Consider the following 19,169-nt stretch of genomic DNA (forward strand, 5'->3'; position numbering starts at 1 on the left):
CCAACAATTTAAAGGTTAATATAATATGCAATAAAAGTCACTATTTAATCTGTAATCTCTTGTTTATTTATTTTCAAAGTGAAATTCCAAACATGGCCACGTTTTACTCAAATTTGAAGAGAAACACCATCAACCCAAAAGATGAGTAAAATTTAAATACCACTCCAGAAGTAGTTAATTCCATCGCAGCGTGCTACGCGTTTGACGCGACCGGTTGGGAGGAGTCTCGAATAACGTAACTGAAGTTTAATTTTAAAATTTTGTATTTATTTTTTGTAGTTACGCAGTGCATAGCGATAGGTTTTTTTATAAGTTGAAAAATGTAAATAATTATTTTAGAATAATTCCGTGTGTGTTTGGTATAAAAAAGCATCATAAAATAAATTGACCGTCAAAATTGCGTCACGCAATCTGCGACCCGTCCCCCGCGCTGGTGCGGCCATCAAGAAGAGAAGAAGAAAAAAAAGTGTCAAAAAACATGGAAGCTAAAGTTGTGTTCTGAAAGGTGGTCCGCGGAAAAATCGATTTTAAGCCCCGGAAAAGGGCCGGAAAGTGAGCAGTGCCGGTGGCCACCGGTGCCGGACGCGATGGAGCGCTTCGCGATCAACATTCTGCACAAGCAGATCTACAAAATATGCCGGCTTTGCGGGGTCGACCAGCCGAGCAAGGTCCCGATTTTGGAGGAGACCGAAATCGAGATCATAGTCGGCGACGAAGAAGAAGCGACGCTGGCGAAAAAAATCCTCGACTGTGTTGGTATAGAGGTGAGGGGGCCGCCTGCTTTGATTGCTCTTTTTTTTCTCTTTCGATTGCTTTTTATTATTGTTTACGTTTAATGAGCTGGGCTCTAATTGTTTTGGTTTGGTTTTTGGGTTCTTCCATTTCCGGCGCGGTGTTGTTTAGGTGAGCAAGGATGACAAGATGCCGCAAAATATTTGCTCTCTTTGTGTGGACAAAATCAGCGATTTCTACGAGTATCGATTGATGTGCGCAGCGACGAATCTGCAGACGCGGACCATTCTGAACCTGCCGCTGGTGGAACCGTCGCGGAAGCAGGTGAGGATGTGCGATTTCGGGTGTGGTGGTCATTTTCAAAACGATTCTTTTTCTAGCTTGGTATTGCGGCCAAAGCCGACGTGAAGGACGTCAAGGAGGACGTGAAGATTGAAGCGGCCAGTTCGAGCAGCTGCAAAAAGGGCAAGAAACGAAGGGGGCCTCCGTCGCCGTCGCCATCCCCCTCTCCGGCACCGACCACCCGGGTTAAGGCACCGATCGATGTTAAGGACGAACCGGTTCCGTCGACGCCGGTCAAGGCCCTGACCAAGAAGGAGCGACTAAAGCAGCTTCAACAGCAACAACTCCTGGCTCAGCAAAAACTCGAAAAGGACAAGGAATCCGAAGCGGAACTGAAGCAAACCCGTTCCAAGCGCAAAGAACCGTCTCCGGATGAGGCGGAACCGAGCAGCAGCAAGCAGCAAACGGCGAAATCCGAACTGACCGTGCCGGTGCCGAAGAAGATCAAGTTTGAACATCCCTGTTCGTTCTGCTCGGACGAGTTCAAAACGCAAACCGAGCTGGACAGCCATCTCGGGCTGAAACACGTTCCGACGGTGCGCAAGTTTGGCTGCGGGTCGTGCCGGGAAACGTTCGAGTCCGTGCTGGAGTTCAAGGACCACAATCTGTGGCACCAGTTGACACGTACTCCGTACACTTGCTTCAAGTGCAAGCGGAAATGGGACAAAAACGCTGCCCTAGTCAAACACGTTTCGCTGAATGCGTGTGGCCGCATTTCCCGGGGTCGCCCTCCGGCGATTCTACCGGATGTGCAGTGTCGGTTGTGCAACAGAAAGTTCAAGACGCAGAACCTGTTCGAATGGCACAGCTGCTTCCTGAAGCCCAAGTCCAAGTGTCCCAAGTGTGACAAGTACTTTGTGAAGAAGCAAATCCTCACCCGTCACTACATGATGTTCTGCACGGGAACACTGCCCCCGCCGGAACCGCTGCTCATCCCGAAAGATGAACCGGTTGAGCAGCCCGCAGCTGTCAACAGCAAATCCGGAGCTGCCGCCGTCCCGGGAACGGCCGCTGGTACCGCCGAACGTCGAACACGTCGTTCGTTGCCCGCCGAACCGGAACTGCCCAAGGAGGAGCGAGAAATTCCGTTCCCGCCTCCGCTCGAGCTGGAACCGGAAGCTCCTGCACCGACTCCTTCGTCCAGCGCCAGGAAGCGAGGACGGCCCAAGAACGCACCTCCCTCCGTTGAAGCTCCAGCTCCAGCTGCTGCTCCGGCCGATGCCGCAGCAGACAAGATTGCCACCCTGCTCGACACCGGTTCCAAGCTGGACAAGGACACCGACATTGCCACCATCAACAATCTGCTCAGCTCCGTCACGGAAGCGATCGCCAGTATTTCCGAGGCCAAGGCCAAAAAGAAGAAAAAGAAAAAGGACAAAACCAAGGACCGCGTTCGGAACGTCGACACGCCCACCGCCGAAAACAGCAGCTCTCCGGTGGACACGCGAACCGAGGAAGAACGGAAGGCGGACGAGTTTGCCGAGCAGGCCGCCCAGATGAGCATGGACGAGCAGCTGGCACTGTGCAAGATGCCGATGGTGGTGCTGGCCAAGACGACCTTCAAGCAGGAAACCACCGAAATTGACACGGAACCGTCGCAACTTCAGGAACCGCTTGGAAATGGCGACGACGATGACGACAACTACGAAGAATCGGGTAACGACTACGGAGGATTCCAGGACGAAGATGACGAAGAAGCTGCTGCGCCACCGCCACCACCAGCGGCAGCTCCGGCACCTGCCGCGGAAGAAATTCCCTTCCCGATGCCCATCAAGCAGGAAGAGGACACGCCTGCCGAAAGTGAATCTCAACCGGCCGACAAAGAAGCACCGCCACCACAAGACACGACGTTCAACGAGCAGTTGGCGCTCAACATCAAGCGGGAACCCGGCTTGGAGGAAGATTCCGAACCACCAGCGGCTAAAAAAAGACGTCCCGAGTCGCGCACTTCGGTGGCCTCCCCGGCGTCCACCCTCAGCTCGTCCTCCGGGCCAGTCCGAGGCTCACCCAAGCCGACGCTTATCCTCAAAATCAAAAAGGAAAAAGGTCTCCTCAACGCAACGGTCTCGGAACCGATCAGCGTGGACGACGACGAAGGAGACGAGGTGGAGGAACGCTCCCAGTCCAAGGCACGAAAAAGTGTCTACAAAAAGCCGAACGTTTTGGCTGTGCGAATCAAGCAGGAAAAGGTCGATCCCGCGTACGAACGGCAAGAAATCATCGCCGCACAATCCTCGGAACTTCCCGGCGGAATCCGCATCAAGCAGGAGCGCATCGACCCGGAAGAACTGGAATCCTCAAGTTCACCAATCGAAGCGCAAGATCTGGGCGAAGCTCCTGCCCGCAAGAAGCAACGCCAAACGAGGGAACCCTCCCCCGTTATCGCATTCGACGGAGTTCGCATCAAGCAGGAAAAACCGGACCGCCCGGTGGAACCAGCAACCAAATCTGCCACCCCATCACCCTCACCGGACGCCACCCCAAAACCAACGGAGAAGAAAAAGAAATCCAAGGTCAAAATCAACCCGTTCGCCCTGCTCAAGCAACGAATGGCGGCCGAGGCCGCGGCCAAGAGCGCGTCCGAACCCCCACAGTCCGCATCCCCTCTCCCGGTCATCACGAACGTCGTGGGCAACGCGGCCGCCTCGACGGCATCTTCCTCCACGCGAAGCAGTATTTCCGGGGACGCGGAACCCGCACCGGAGCAACCCGTCCCCGTAATTGCCCAGGTGCAGTCGATAGCGAAGGACGCCGCCGTCGAGGATGACTTCCCGATGCCAATCAAGGAGGAACCGACGGAGGAGTCTTCGACTGCTGCTGATGAAAAGAAGGTGGCGGATGGGGGAGACGAGGAAGAAGAGCAGGACGAGTTTCCGATGCCGATTAAGGAGGAGGCACCGGAAGAAGCGCCGCCAGCGGAAAGTGCGGACGATGCGGAAGAGGACGAGTTTCCGATGCCCATCAAGGAGGAACCGGAGGAATCTCAGAATGGCGTGGTGGAGCAGCCCAGTGCGGTTGAAGAGGAGGAGAAGTCAAAGGTAAGTAGAGATGATACATCGTTAGGGCGTCTCCACTCCTGGGGGGCAAATCATATTAACCCTGAAGGGTATAAAAATAATGAGTTTGAAATTGCTGGCTCAACCCATTCATGCCTGAATTTCGAGGAAAAAAATAGGTAGTGATGGGCAAATGATTTTTAGGGCCGTTGGAAAATAAACGACTAGTTTAGCAAATGTTGTATTTTGGGACCCATCAGGCCTAAAAGGGTTAGATAGACAACATTTTGCCTTCCTCACAGAGGTAAGGCTATAATCCTGCTCGAAAAATGAACTTTTGAAAAACAGCTCGTAGACCTATATTCATGTATACCTATCGACTCAGAATCGAAAACTGAACAAATGTCTGTGTGTGTGTATGTGTGTGTGTGTGTATGTGTGTGTGTGAGTATGTATGTATGTGTCCAAAATTCTTGCCAAGTTTTCTCAGCACTGGCTGGTCCGATTTTGATCAAACCGGTTGCATTCGACTTGGTTTAGGGTCCCATACATCGCTATAGAATTGTTTGAAGTTTCGATAAATAGTTCAAAAGTTATATATAAAAATGTGTTTTCACATATATCCGGATCTCACTTATATGCATGAAAACTATGTCCGGATCCATCATCCAACCCATCGTTGGTTAGGTAATCAAAAGACCTTTCCAACGAGTCCAAAACATTGAAGATCTGGCAACCCTGTCTCGAGATATGTCCTTTTAAGTGATATTTATGTACTATTTAGAAGCCGGATCCACCAACCGACCCATCGTTGGTTAGGTTATCAAAAAACCTTTCTAACGAGTCCAAAACATTGAAGATCTGGCAACCCTGTCTCGATATATGGCCACTTAGGTCATATTGATGCACTTTTTGGAAGCCGGATCTCACTTAAATATATGTAAACTATGTCCGGATCCACCATCCAACCCATCGTTCGTTAGGTTATTGTAAAACCTATCCAACGAGTCCAAAACATTGAAGATCTGGCAACCCTGTCTCAAGATATGTCCACTTAAGTGATATTTATGTACTATTAGGAAGCCGGATCCCACATAAATGTATGAAACTATGTCCGGAACCACCATCCGACCCATCGTTGGTTAGGTTATCAAAAAACCTTTCCAATGAGTCAAAAACATTGAAGATCTGGCAACCCTGTATCGATATATGTCCACTTAAGTGATATTTATGTACTATTAGGAAGCCGGATCCCACTTAAATGTATGTAAACTATGTCCGGATGCACCATCCGACCCATCATTGATTAGGTTATCAAAAAACCTTTCCAACGAGTCCAATGCATTGAAGATCTGGCAACCCTGTCTCGATATATGGCCACTAAAGTTATATTTATGTACTTTTTGGAAGCCGGATCTCACTTAAATGTATGTAAACTATGTCCGGATTCACCATCCGACCCGTCGTTGGTTAGGTTATTGAAAAACCTATCCAACGAGTCCAAAACATTGAAGATCTGGCAACCCTGTCTCGAGATATGGCCACTTAAGTGATATGTATGTACATTTTTATTCCGGATCTAAAAAATAGTTGAAATATGTTTCCAAACCACTCATATCACCCATTGTTGGTAATGAGTGAGGAAGGCTCCAGCCACATAGGTGGATTTAAGTTAGTTTTTGAAATAAAATCGTATTATTTTTCATTTGCTACTCAATTTGATTCCCGGTTTACATTATTTGATCGCAAGTTCATTTGCAGCAAAAAAAAAAATCATTAAATAAACATTTTTGACTTTGCAAAAACAAATCAGCTACAAACAAAAACAAGTGTTCCATGGTTACGGCTGGAAGTGTAATGAAAAATCACTGTGGTCAAAAGATACTGTGATGAAAATAAGTGCGCAAGAGTGCGAAGTGAAGTGCAAAATGCGCAATAAATTTAATAGTTCATAAACTTAAAAATTCGACGCCAACATTTCAAAAAGCATCATGTACAAACCATGCGATTTGAAAAAAAAGCATTTGAATGTTGAGCATCCATTTTCAATTCCCATTTTAATATAAAAGCAAAATAAGATGTTCTAATAATAACAAACGATGAAAAACGTTGCTTTTATTGATACTTGATCATCCAAATTCAATAAAACATCATTTCCGTAATTTTATTTGAGTAAAACAAAAATAACTCCTTTTGAAATCACCCACGTCGATATCACCCTGCTGTCATTGAGGGGGGGCGCTTTGTTATGATTCGTTTTTCTTCGCCGAATGTACATGGCGCTTTGTTCATGATGCTTTTTTTTCGTCACGAGGTTCATGTAGTCTTTTGTTTGACAGGTTGACAGGGCTATATAAACAGGGACTGCTGATGGCAGAGATTTTGTTTATGTTGCTTTATTTAAAATCATGATTAAACAGACTTTACTGAAGTAACTTTTGCTCATTTTTGGTGGAGAGGTAGCTTATTAGGAGTACTTTCAGAATATGCAATAACCCAGAAAGTGTCAAAATGTACATGATGCCTTTTGAAATGTTACCGTCGAATTCTTCAATTCAACAACTAGAAAAAAACTGTCAAACTCCAAGCGAAACTAACTTGGAGATATCATGGAGACTATCCCTTATCCCCTTAAAAAGTGGAGCACCAACACTTCCCGTTTTCCAAAATCCCTTTCCTTGTTCCTGGTGCGTGGTGGGGGATGGGAGTGAACGGCCATGTACGGCTGTCATGGTGGTGAGAAACTGGTTCAGGTGGAATTGGTTCTATTTCCAATTATCAATTCCTAGGCAACTTGGGCTAAGACAATCATCACATCACATGGCGAAATCCAGTCTGGAATTCGCTTAAATCACCGTCTCCTAGCGAAGCGGAGCGATGAGTGAAAGAATTTTCCGTTTTCTAATATTTAAATGACGAAAATTTACCAAAAACATAACTCCAAAAAACTTTTACTGACCTCCTAGATTGAAATAATGTGATTTAATTTTTAAAATTAACATATTTCCACATTTGACCAGCAAGCACATTTCATTCATTACGGATCATTTCAAATAATTGTCATATTCTATGTTCAGTTCCCAATTCAAAATTTTCTGGGACCGACTGGGATTTGATCCCTGGACCTTCTGCTTGAGAGGCAGAAGGTTCGTGAAACTATTGTTTCAAACTTATTTAAAAAAAAAAATCAACGACATATCTTTTCTGCTCGTGCAAAGCTCTTATAAAAATCTCTTTTATTGTGTTCAACAATACCGAAAATTTCAACTTAATTTCAGCAAACTAATACAAATATTTTAAATTTTAAATTAGAACTTTTTAAAAAATTAGGAAAAATGCATTTTAAAAATATAGGTATTATTTTTTTTGATTATTGCTGTAATTTGAGAATTTTTAGATAAATGTATAGATTAATTCATATTTTTTTTTAAATTTTCATTATTTTTTTTAATTGTTTCTTTTTGAGTATTTTTTAATTAGTTGATTTTTGAGTAGTTTTTTATTAAGTTTATTTTTATAATGATTTTTTAGTTTTCGTGGCAAACTGGTAAAAAAGTCAAATCCCAGTGAATTTAGAGAAAGTTGCTACCGCAACGAATTTTAACTGCCTTCGTGTTTGCTTCCAGCAGTGGAGATGCCTGTATAAGGCTAATGCAAATTTCTTTTAAACATTTTGTCTTAAAAACTTAACCAAAATTCAGGGGGCAAACATTGTTTATATTAGGGAAACAACAGAGGCGACGCATGGCCAAAATGTTTACCTGTTCAAACAATCTTTTCAGTAATTTTCAAGTATTTTAGCTCAATTATATTTTAAAAAATATCTTTTATACATAATAAAGAGAAATTAGATTATGTTAGCAATATTTGTTCGCCACAGAAAAAACCTTGCCACCTCTCGTGTAAATATTTTGATTTGGTATTGTTTGCACCTATTTGTTGTCATCTTGAAACGTCAGAAATAAATAGCTATGTTTAAGAGTGTAGTCGGAAGAGGTACGACGCGCGTTTTCTTCGCTCCGTCTCCGACGTGAAAAAATTGAAATACAGTCCACAAATCTCGAAACAATATTGTTGTGAGAATTGTTGATCACATGATTTTTATTGAATTAGTAACTTTTTCAAATTACAGCAATGATCATTCTTTAAGAAGTGAAATGCTTTTTACATTGTATTTTTCTATAATTAGCTTGTTTTGTAAATAAAAAACTAAATCAAAACTTGAGGCGTAATCCAACCACAAGTTTTTCCCTGGAGTTTTCTTTAGAATGACTTCTCTTATGTTCCATTGGATTAGATTAGAGCAAAAATTATTCATTATTCTCAATTCTCATTAAGCAAACATTCCGGATGTTGACAATTCTAATCCTGATATCACGTGCTCTAGTTTCCTGACCAAAACAGTTAGGCCATAAAAAATGTATTTTACGTTTCTCTTACAAATTTCCCTAAAAAACTAGAGGGAAAAAATTAAAATCGATGAAAATTTGATGTTTCAAATCCATAAAATAAAATAAAAAACATCACATTATAAAGTTTTCTCAAATTACACGATCAAAACTCAAAAATTCAAACCAAGTAGACATTATAACGACAGCTTATTTAAGCTTTATTTTGTTTTTTTTTTTTTGTTTTTGGACAAACAACATGTAAAGGAAATTATTGTATGCTTGGTAGGTTAAAAATTTGGTGCTATTTTCTTCTAAATTATTTTGCAAATTATTACTTTATTTCAGTAAAAAACGCTTTTTGGAAGCAACATGCCGTTCTACTATTTATAACAATTAAAAAAGTTTTACAAAAATATTTAATATTTGAGCGAACACGCCAAATCGTCTTGAAATCATGGAACAGTCAAGCGCATTGGTATCCATAGAGCTCTCAATGAAAATCTAACGCGCACTGAAAATTCTCCCAAGCAGTCGCCAACCTGTTCGGATTTCTCCATGCACGAGTTCCCATACAACGCATCCAAAAATACACCGAAAGCCTCCCCTATTTGAACACGCTGGACGGTATGAATGTGGTAGTTCAGGGTGTGCATGAAAGCTTTTGGACAGTCGACATAAAAGCGCGCGAGCCGAGACACGAGCAGGGAGAGAGCAAAGTTCAAAGAGAGAGAGAAAGCTCCATATTTTGCTCTCTCCCTGCTCGTGTCTCGGCTCGCGCGCTTTTATGTCGACTGTCCAAAAGCTTTCATGCACACCCTGAACTACCACATTCATACCGTCCAGCGTGTACAAATAGGGGAGGCTTTCGGTGTATTTTTGGATGCGTTGTATGGGAACTCGTGCATGGAGAAATCCGATCAGGTTGGCGGCTTCTTGGGAGAATTTTCATTGACGCTCTATGATACGAATGCGCTTGGCTGTTTCATGATTTCAAGAAAAGTTGGCGTGTTCGTTCAATTATTTTGACGAACATTTTTTAATTCTTTCTTCAGAAAGTAATCAAAATGATCACCTGTCCTATTAACAGGTTGAACAGGTGGACGCGACGCCTCTGGGAAACAACATGTATTTTTATCGGGAACCTAATATTGGCATATCAGCATTTCAAACTTTTTGTTTAATTATTTTTATTCAAACATCCCGCTTTTCTCGACCAGGGTCAATAATTGTGAAAAGTATGAGTAAAAAATATAAAATTTCCTTTTTTTCTGTTCAAAGGATGTCCCAGAACAGGCTGAAGAGCCTGCAGCAAAGGAGAAAGATGACGCAAATGACGAGGAACCAGGTTCTAGTCCTGAAAAGGTCGAAGAACCTGCGACGGAAGAAATTGACGAAAAGGAAGACGAAGATGCGAAATCTTCACCTGAAGAAGCTGATGAACCGGAGGCGAAAGATGCTTCTCCTGAAGAACCGGAAGAAGAAGAATCTACTCCTGAAGAGCCGGAGGTGGAGGAATCTTCTCCTAAAGAGATTCAGGAAGAAACGAAGTCGCCAGAAGAGCAGAAAACTGAAGAACCGGAGGATGAAGAAAAGTCGCCAGAGGAGAATCAAGACGAACAGGAGTCCGCTGAAGAGCAGAACCCTCAAGAATGCTCTGAACCATCACCAGCTCCTGCTGAAGAGACCAAGGAAGACGAAGTTGAATCAACACCAGAAGACACTAACGGCGAAGAGCAAGACCAGCCAGCAGAACCGGAAGACGCGCCAGCAAAACTTGACGAACCCCTCGAAGACATTCCGGAGGAATCTACGTCGCCCATTTCGGACACGCCCATGGACGAGTACGAGCAAAACTCACAAGAGCAACCGGAACCTCGACCCGAGAAATCCGACGAACCACCCAAGCCAGCACCCGAGTCCGACTTTGAGGAGCTGCAGAACCTGCTGACGGAGGGCTTGAGGCCACCGGACCTGGACTGCTCGACGTCGGTGACCGAAACCGGCACGCAACCGCCCGAGACGGGCGGCCTCGACGTCGATTTGGACAGCTTGCTGAACAACAAGCTGGACGAGATTTCCGGCGGGGCGCCGCAGCAACCCGACGATCTGCAGCTGGCCATTGAGCGCGAACTGCTGAACGAGATGATGCCACCGGCGCCGGTGGCGCAAGCGAATGAAGGTACTGGCAACGGTCAGGAGCAATCGTTGTAAAGGGGAACGGCAGCGTAGCTTCATTTTTTTGAAATCCAGTGTTTTATTGTCTTGACCTCACCCCCTTTGGATCTGCGACAAATCTTCCTCCTACATTATAACTATTAGAGAGTGTTTCGAGAGTGGTGAATTCGTGACACGCGCATATTCACGAACGCATGAATAGATAAGTGTATTATTTGCCAGCCAGATATGTTCGACGATTTGGTTGAAAGAGCTTGTATAGTTTCTTTATAATTTGCGACTACATTACTCACGAAACCGGAATTATTATTTTTTTCGTGCTTATCGCTCAATTCTGGAGCATTAAAATATTTTCTTCCTAAGTTCTTTTTTTAAAGAAGCAAAAAAATAGAGTACTCCTAAGTTTTCACATTTGCTAAATAATTTAGACAAGATAATTAGTCGATAAACTATAGACATTATTCTGAATGTAAGAGTAGATCCCAGAATAGACGTGTAAGAGATTGTTTTTGGAAATAAGTGATGTGAGCAACAACAAAATAAAAAAAAGGAAATCTGTATTGCTGAAAGTAATAGTGGATAGTGAAATAAGAGTGACGGCGAAATAATCTAATAAATCAACAGTAAATAAAGTGTCATTGTTTTATTCTGACCGAAGTAGGCCAACCTCCCTAAACATAAACGACTTGATTTTTCCCGCCAAATTGAAGGTTCGGTTTTACGTCTCCTTGACAACATGTCTAATTGGCAAACTTTGATCGATACGGTATCCATGGCAACAAAAACGACATTGTTTATTTACTAGTGCTGAAAAAGTCGATTCCGGAACCAGAATGATTTCCGCCGCGGACATTAAACGGCTCGAGGCCCAATGCCTGGAGCAGATCCAGGGCGACGAGCTGTACCATCTGCGGAACGACGCCAAGCTGCGGGCGGTGTACAGCTCCAAGAATTACGACGAGTTCAAGTAGGTGTGCAATCGATGAAGCGACGATGACTACGGAATGCTTTTGCTTTCAGGGACATTGTCGATGCTGCCCACTTGACGCCGTTGAGCCCGCAGGATAAGCGGAACGCCAAAACCAAGCGCAGCCGGTGGAACCAGCCTTGTAACAATTGAATAAATTGCAAATCGGTTTCCATAAAAAGTGTTTTATTCTATTTTAATATCAAGCTTTCATATTCGACATAATCCACCCGAGGTAGCTTCCCACGCGGACGTAAACCCCGGGAAAATTAACCAAGCCACAGTTTTCGATTCCGAACGAAACCACCCCAAAAAGCACGTACCGGGACTGGTTCCGCACCTTCGACAGCCACATCAACGGGCCGCCGGAGTCCCCCTGGCAACTGTCCACCAAATCCTTCCCCCCAGCGCAGATTTGCTTGTCGTCGAGCGTGATTTTGATCTTCTTGCGCGACGTCCTGGCCACCTCGTCGATTTGCTTCTGACACGTCGGAGTCTCAACCCGCTCCAGCTTGGCCTTCAGCAACACATCCGATCGTTCCATGTTTTCGGTGTAGCCCCATCCGGCGACGTAGTATTCCGGGAGGAGGACATTTTTAAGCTCCGGATGCAGCGGCAGGCAGATTGGCTGGATGTGGTCTGAAAGAAGCGCGAGTTTTGTACAACTACTCCGCTGATTAGTGATCTTCAGTCACCTTTGAAGACGATCTTCCTCGCCAATCGAATCAACCCGATGTCGTGCCCGCCAAACTTGCGCCGATGATCGCTGTGCTTGATCACCGACTCGATCGCCACATCCTCGACCGGTCCGGCGCAGTCCAGTTCTACAACGCCATCCAGCGTGTAGTTGTTGCAGTCCTCTTGTTTGCTGATCGTGTGCTCGCCAAGCCGCACAAACTCACTATCACAAAAACACAAATATATGACTATTAATTCAACACGCAGATGTTACGCGATCTATGACTCACAGCTTAGAATGCGCGTTCTCCGTCAGACAATGGGCCGCCGTCAGGACGTACCGATCGCTGATCAACGATCCGCCACAGTTCGGCGTCAGTTCGTCCTCGAGCGTATCCCGGTACATCAGCAGCGCCATCCAGGGAAACTCGAACACGGCCGTCTCGTTCCCGTTGGCAATACGATCGTACGAGGCAAGTCCGCACTTTTCCGGCAGGGCGAATATCCGCTCCGGCTGGCAACAGACTCCTTTCCCTGCCGGTAGCGCATCACACTCGGCTCGTTTCAGCAGATCGTTCTTTGCATTCGCAGGAGATAACTGCTTGATCGCGTACAGATTCGAACACTGCTCCAGCGGTACGCACTGCCCAGCAGAACCCGATGGAGTCACGCATGGTCGTGGAATAGCTACAATCGTCAAAAACAACAACACACCGTAAGAAAGAATAACCTTGAAAAGATCGCCGAATGAAGCAACTTACGATCACCGCCGGTCAGGCCAATCAGCAAAATTAGACCTGCGGCAAAACAACAACCGGAGTCCGTCATTTCCTAGAAGTACCTTGCCCACACGAACACTTGAACTCGACTGATTATCCCTCGTGCGGTGAACAGTGACTTAAAGTCTACCTATACATAGCTTGCACATTCATCTGATCCGCGACATGATTAAACACCAAGCAAACGTTGAATCGCAAACGACCTGTGTGGAATCCGCTTACAGAGTCGCGTGCGCTGATCTTTACCATTGAAAGTAAAACCGATGCGTAGCGGCTAGGTGGAGACGCATGGCCGGTAATGATCAATGGGTAATCCGACGGTTGGCTTTGAAAATAATAACAAAACTAATTAAATTTAAATTTTCCAACCTAATTTTAGAAATTTCAATGCAAAGAATATCACAAAATGCGCATAAAAGCGGCTAGTTTCACTGCGAAAACGTTATACTGGGCGAGGGATAATCGTGAGTTGCCTCATCTAATCTAATCTAATCTAATCTAACACAAACGCAGCCAGTCCGATGAAAGCATGCTGGAAAATCTTGTGATTAGATTACGCCCCAAGCACTTTTCTTGTCAATATTAATAATTGCAGTACATCCGAGAATACCCGAAAATGTAATACAAAAATCAAAGCGGCCAGCCCTACTGCGTTGTGTTTACCGCAGAGAGGATTCTGTGAACGGATCACATTTTACAGAATCTACAGGGGAGGAAGGATGCGTGGACATTAGGGTGGGTACGTTTTTCAAAAAGTTCTCGGATCAAGTTTTAGTATGGTTCCCCTTGTAGGGCATGCCCATAGGGACTTTCATGCCAAATACCAGCTCATTTGGTTGTAAACTGGCTGCGCGCATCAGGGTTAAAGTTTACATGGGAATTACTATGGGAAATTGGAACTTTTTGTTCAAACGCTCCTACAGGTCTGGGAAAATCACGCGCCAACTTCTGGTATGGTCAGGCCTAAGGGGAATGGTCTGGAGAACATCTTTCCCGAAGAGAGCATATGGATTCGTTGTCCCTAGACCTGGCGCATCGGCAAACAATCCGATGTCTCCGGAATCGACGGTTTTCCCTGAAAAAGCATCACATTTTCCTTAGCATGCTATGAAAGCTTGATGCACACGGCGACGCCATACGTCAGGCAGCTACCACGTGGTTGAAATATTTGCAAAAAAATACAAATTTTCTATGCAAAGATTCTGAATTCGACTAAATAATATCAGGATCGCTCGAAATTATCATTTTCTAGTTAAAAGAAGGTTTGCAATTGAATATTCCTGCCGTTTCTCACCCACGTGGTAGCTGCCTGACGTATGGCGTCGCCGTGTGCATCAAGCTTTCATAGCATGCTAAGGAAAATGTGATGCTTTTTCAGGGAAAACCGTCGATTCTGGAGACATCGGATTGTTTGCCGATGCGCCAGGTCTAGGGACAACGAATCCATATGCTCTCTTCGGGAAAAGTGTTCTCCAGACCATTCCCCTTAGGCCTGACCATACCAGAAGTTGGCGCGTGATTTTCCCAGACCTGTAGGAGCGTTTGAACAAAAAGTTCCAATTTCCCATAGTAATTCCCAAGTGAACTTTAACCCTGATGCGCGCAGCCAGTTCACAACCAAATGAGCTGATATTTGGCATGAAAGTCCCTATGGGCATGCCCTACAAGGGGAACCATACTAAAACTTGATCCGAGAACTTTTTGAAAAACGTACCCACCCTAGTGGACATACCGTACCAAACGCTCCGAATCAGTTAGGTGTGGCGTGTTAGTGTTAACTTGGCAGATATTATATTTTTAGGGTGGAAGTGGAATTGGTCAATTTGGGATTGAGGAACGGGAAAGTTGGAAATAGGTAGGAGGGTTATTTATTTTATATTATAATAATATAGGAGAATATAATCATCTAGCAAATAATGATGGAAAGATCTCACCAAGAATCTGCATATCTTCAAAAGACACAGCCAGATTGTGTCCCAATCGCCAGCTTCTAAATCCTTATCCTTTTCAACGGCCGCATTAAATCAGCCAAGATTTCCTCGGCATCTGCGCGATTGAGGCTCTTACTCAGCTAAGCGACGTCTTCTCGGACATGCAGCAAATCAGCAACGGCTCCTGGTTTTGATAAATCCACAAAAGGAATCGATACCCGGATATCTCTACCATGTCCACCTTTTCCACTAACACTCACAAGTTCATTCAAAACTAGCCAATAAGATTTTGACGGAAATCCTCAGAAGACGAAAAAACGCGGAGCGAAAAGTCAAACCAACCGGTCGCGATCATAGCTTACTTCGATCCGAGGGATAATCGTGAGTTGCCTCAATACAAAAAATAAATAAATATAATCTATTCTTCATTAATTGATCCCTGGTTTTTTGGGAAAGGTTTTTAGAGAAGAGATACATTACATCCCCTTACACAACAATAAGCTCAATAATTGAAAAACGCAACTTTTGATGACCAAATATGTATATACTACCCCTGTTCGCATAAATGTCCCATATGCATTTTCATCGAATTTGAGTTATTTATGCAGATTGGTTCAAAATCGTGTGCTCTTTCAAACAAGCCTACAACATCCAGTACTTTGTTTTTCGCGAAAACTTAACACGTAGCCTTATGTGTGGGACAAACTTCAAATGCGTTTTTCTCAGCTTGCTGTTTTTGCATATGGGACATTTATGCGAACATGAGTAGCTCATTGCTTAAATTTTAAAGTTATCGCAGTTTAAGTGAAAAAATGTTACTTTCCCGTTTTTGCGCGCAGCGCGTCGAAAATTTCAGTTTTTATTTTCAAATAATCATATCTCGGAATCCTGTTGATGAATCTTTACTATTTTGAGATATGTTACGTAAAATTGTCCGAGGAATCCGATAACAATATTTTTAGACATAGACTCTTTGGTCCCGAAACCTCCAAAACCGCTTTTCAAGTTTTCATACGACCTTTTCAAATATAAGGCTAGATTTTTTCCAAACTATTTTTCTCTAAAAGCCCAATCATTTGCGTCCAAGACAGCTAAAATCGGTTTCAATGGCGCAGAGTTATGATTTTTGGGAATGAGTTGAACCAGCCTCCGGCTGAAAAACTGTAAAATAAAGAATAAAAAAATATATTTTTTTAGTAAAATGTGGTTTTAGCGAAAATCGATGAAAATGGACATTTTTCGGATCACCCTAACACGACGTAGGTCACCCAAAAGGCCAAACAAAAAAAATACTGGTCTAATTATTTTCGGATACCAGATTCACAGAAACACAGACAATTTCATATGAGCTTGTGTCAGCCATTTTTGAGGTGCACAGACTTAAAAAAACATCATTAAATTAAAATTTTGTAAAAATATCAACCGAAACTTATTTCGTTTATCTTCAAATGCTTAAAAACGCAATTGCTGACGAATTTCTATTACTGTGAATTGATATATTTGGGTTTAAACAAATTTTTAAAGAATAGAGTTTGAACAATAATACACAGACTTTTTTACAGAAATTAAAAAAAAACATGTGGCATCCCTGAACCCCTAGTCTAATTTTGAGCCCGATCGGAGAACTTTTTTTGTTGAATCATGCTGTTTTCGTGAGGAATTGCTGATAAATTGAAATGTTTATGATAAAAAGTTCAAGATGGTATGTCAGAGACATAACCGAAAGACATAGGACCAAACAATTTGAATGTGTTTTTGGATTGCTAGTAAAATCTGAAATAAGATTATTTTATTTTGTTTCATAGATTTGTCGGCAAAATTGTCATAAATGTTCTCCCAAGGTGAACCTTCTATGAGGGCACCGGCAACTCCAGGTTGTGGCCACTACGGTCGAAATGTCAATTTTCATGTTCAGTATCAAAAACCATGCATTTTGATATCCATATTGCCACAACTCGTATGTTTCTGTTAAAGACCCTCCGGGCCCCGGGGAAACCTGCTTTGAGATCACCGGTCACTCAAGGTTGTGGCCACTACTGTCGGAATGTCAATTTTCATGTACAGTATCAAAAACCATGAATTTTGATACCAATATGCCACAACACGTATGGTTCTGTAAAAAGTCCTCCGGGCCCCGGGGGAACCTGCTTTAAGGGCACCGGCCACTCCAGGTTGTGGCCACTACTGTCGAAATGGCCATTATGTTCAGTATCAAAAACCATGAATTTTGATACCCATACTGCCACAACTCGTTTGTTTCTGTAAATGTCCCCCCAGGCCCCGGGGAAACCTTCTTTGAGGGCACCGGCCACTCCAGGTTGTGGCCACTACTGTCGAAATGGCCATTATTATGTTCAGTATCAAAAACCATGAATTTTGATACCCATATTGCCACAACTCGTATGTTTCTGTAAATGTCCCCCCAGGCCCCGGGGGAACCTTCTTTGAGGGCACCGGCCACTCCAGGTTGTGGCCACTACTGTCAAAATGGCCATTATTATGTTCAGTATCAAAAACCATGAATTTTGATACCCATATTGCCACAACTCGTATGTTTCTGTAAATGTCCCCCCAGGCCCCGGGGGAACCTTCTTTGAGGGCACATGCCACTCCAGGTTGTGGCCACTACTGTCGAAATGGCCATTATTATGTTCAGTATCAAAAACCATGAATTTTGATACCCATATTGCCACAACTCGTATGTTTCTGTAAATGTCCCCCCAGGCCCCGGAGGAACCTTCTTTGAGGGCACCGGCCACTCCAGGTTGTGGCCACTACTGTCGAAATGGCCATTATTATGTTCAGTATTAAAAACCATGAATTTTGATACCCATATTGCCACAACTCGTATGTTTCTGTAAATGTCCCCCCAGGCCCCGGAGGAACCTTCTTTGAGGGCACCGGCCACTCCAGGTTGTGGCCACTACTGTCGAAATGGCCATTATTATGTTCAGTATCAAAAACCATGAATTTTGATACCCATATTGCCACAACTCGTATGTTTCTGTAAATGTCCCCCCAGGCCCCGGAGGAACCTTCTTTGAGGGCACCGGCCACTCCAGGTTGTGGCCACTACTGTCGAAATGGCCATTATTATGTTCAGTATCAAAAACCATGAATTTTGATACCCATATTGCCACAACTCGTATGTTTCTGTAAATGTCCCCCCAGGCCCCGGAGGAACCTTCTTTGAGGGCACCGGCCACTCCAGGTTGTGGCCACTACTGTCGAAATGGCCATTATTATGTTCAGTATCAAAAACCATGAATTTTGATACCCATATTGCCACAACTCGTATGTTTCTGTAAATGTCCCCCCAGGCCCCGGGGGAACCTTCTTTGAGGGCACCGGCCACTCCAGGTTGTGGCCACTACTGTCGAAATGGCCATTATTATGTTCAGTATCAAAAACCATGAATTTTGATACCCATATTGCCACAACTCGTATGTTTCTGTAAATGTCCCCCCAGGCCCCGGGGGAACCTTCTTTGAGGGCACCGGCCACTCCAGGTTGTGGCCACTACTGTCGAAATGGCCATTATTATGTTCAGTATAAAAACGTTACTTAATCCACCTAGGTGAATGGGGGCTTCCTCTTCTCGGTTCATACACAAATTTTTATACTGAGAATGTACATGTATAATATACATTGTATATATATAGACAATTCGTTGATTGAGTTCTAAAATTCAACTAAATTGCTAATATTATTATTCACAATGATAAAGCTTAAATTTCTGGGTACCATGACACTTTATACAACCGCAAAGGATTTAAAATGGATTTTTAAAACAATTTAAAGTAATAACTTTGCGATCCTTTTTGACAGAAAGCATATTACTTTATAAAGTATATAGTCTATAGACTTACTAAATTGAATGCTATTCTATCCCAGTAAAAGTAAAATACGCCTACGGTCTGTCGACGAAAATCCATGTGAACAATGCATGCGAGCTGTCTAATGCTGACACGGCGTAAAAACTAATGCAGTGCTCGAACAAGTCATAATTTCCGTAAACTCTCTCCCTCTCTCGCATTCCGCTCTCACATTCCGTAGCTAAAGTGAAAATTTAAGAAAGGGTAAAAAGTGTATCGCTAACGGAGTCGATCGATGGCTCAAGGATAGGTATCTAAGAACGCGATACATATTGTCATTTCCCGAAATGACTTGACTTGTCT

The 19,169-nt window shown here is 43.8% G+C and overlaps 3 protein-coding genes across 3 annotated transcripts; 2 read left to right on the forward strand and 1 right to left on the reverse strand.

The window, feature by feature from the left end:
• Positions 1-450: 450 nt before the first annotated feature.
• LOC120425050 (titin-like) lies at positions 451-11,266 on the forward strand. Its single transcript, XM_039589423.2, has 4 exons — positions 451-764; positions 904-1,056; positions 1,113-4,112; positions 9,740-11,266. Exons 1-4 carry the CDS (start codon positions 588-590, stop codon positions 10,670-10,672), a joined length of 4,263 nt encoding a protein of 1,420 aa, XP_039445357.1. The 5' UTR covers positions 451-587; the 3' UTR covers positions 10,673-11,266.
• Positions 11,267-11,370: 104 nt separating this feature from the next.
• Positions 11,371-11,785, forward strand: LOC120425062 (coiled-coil domain-containing protein 103). The gene is made up of 2 exons (XM_039589435.2): positions 11,371-11,603; positions 11,657-11,785. The coding sequence occupies exons 1-2, from the start codon at positions 11,470-11,472 to the stop codon at positions 11,754-11,756; spliced, it is 234 nt and encodes a 77-aa protein (XP_039445369.1). The 5' UTR covers positions 11,371-11,469; the 3' UTR covers positions 11,757-11,785.
• LOC120425058 (serine protease easter-like) lies at positions 11,769-13,202 on the reverse strand. Its single transcript, XM_039589431.2, has 4 exons — positions 13,043-13,202; positions 12,572-12,968; positions 12,299-12,504; positions 11,769-12,242 (listed from the first exon to the last, which is right to left on the reverse strand). The coding sequence occupies exons 1-4, from the start codon at positions 13,107-13,109 to the stop codon at positions 11,806-11,808; spliced, it is 1,107 nt and encodes a 368-aa protein (XP_039445365.1). The 5' UTR covers positions 13,110-13,202; the 3' UTR covers positions 11,769-11,805.
• Between the last annotated feature and the right edge of the window lie 5,967 nt (positions 13,203-19,169).

This window comes from Culex pipiens, chromosome 1 (assembly GCF_016801865.2).
Source record: "Culex pipiens pallens isolate TS chromosome 1, TS_CPP_V2, whole genome shotgun sequence".
NCBI lineage: Eukaryota > Metazoa > Arthropoda > Insecta > Diptera > Culicidae > Culex > Culex pipiens.

Excerpts from the sequence above, each read along its gene's own strand:
- LOC120425058 (XM_039589431.2), bottom strand. The coding sequence starts at position 13,109 with ATGACGGACTCCGGTTGTTGTTTTGCCGCAGGTCTAATTTTGCTGATT. Across the intron at positions 12,505-12,571 it reads GAGAACGCGCATTCTAAGCT|TGAGTTTGTGCGGCTTGGCG; the intron begins GTGAGTCATAGA and ends TTTTTGTGATAG. Across the intron at positions 12,243-12,298 it reads GAGGAAGATCGTCTTCAAAG|ACCACATCCAGCCAATCTGC; the intron begins GTGACTGAAGAT and ends CGCTTCTTTCAG.
- LOC120425050 (XM_039589423.2), top strand. The coding sequence starts at position 588 with ATGGAGCGCTTCGCGATCAACATTCTGCACAAGCAGATCTACAAAATA. Across the intron at positions 765-903 it reads TCGACTGTGTTGGTATAGAG|GTGAGCAAGGATGACAAGAT; the intron begins GTGAGGGGGCCG and ends GGTGTTGTTTAG. Across the intron at positions 1,057-1,112 it reads TGGAACCGTCGCGGAAGCAG|CTTGGTATTGCGGCCAAAGC; the intron begins GTGAGGATGTGC and ends TTCTTTTTCTAG.
- LOC120425062 (XM_039589435.2), top strand. The coding sequence starts at position 11,470 with ATGATTTCCGCCGCGGACATTAAACGGCTCGAGGCCCAATGCCTGGAG. Across the intron at positions 11,604-11,656 it reads AAGAATTACGACGAGTTCAA|GGACATTGTCGATGCTGCCC; the intron begins GTAGGTGTGCAA and ends TTTTGCTTTCAG.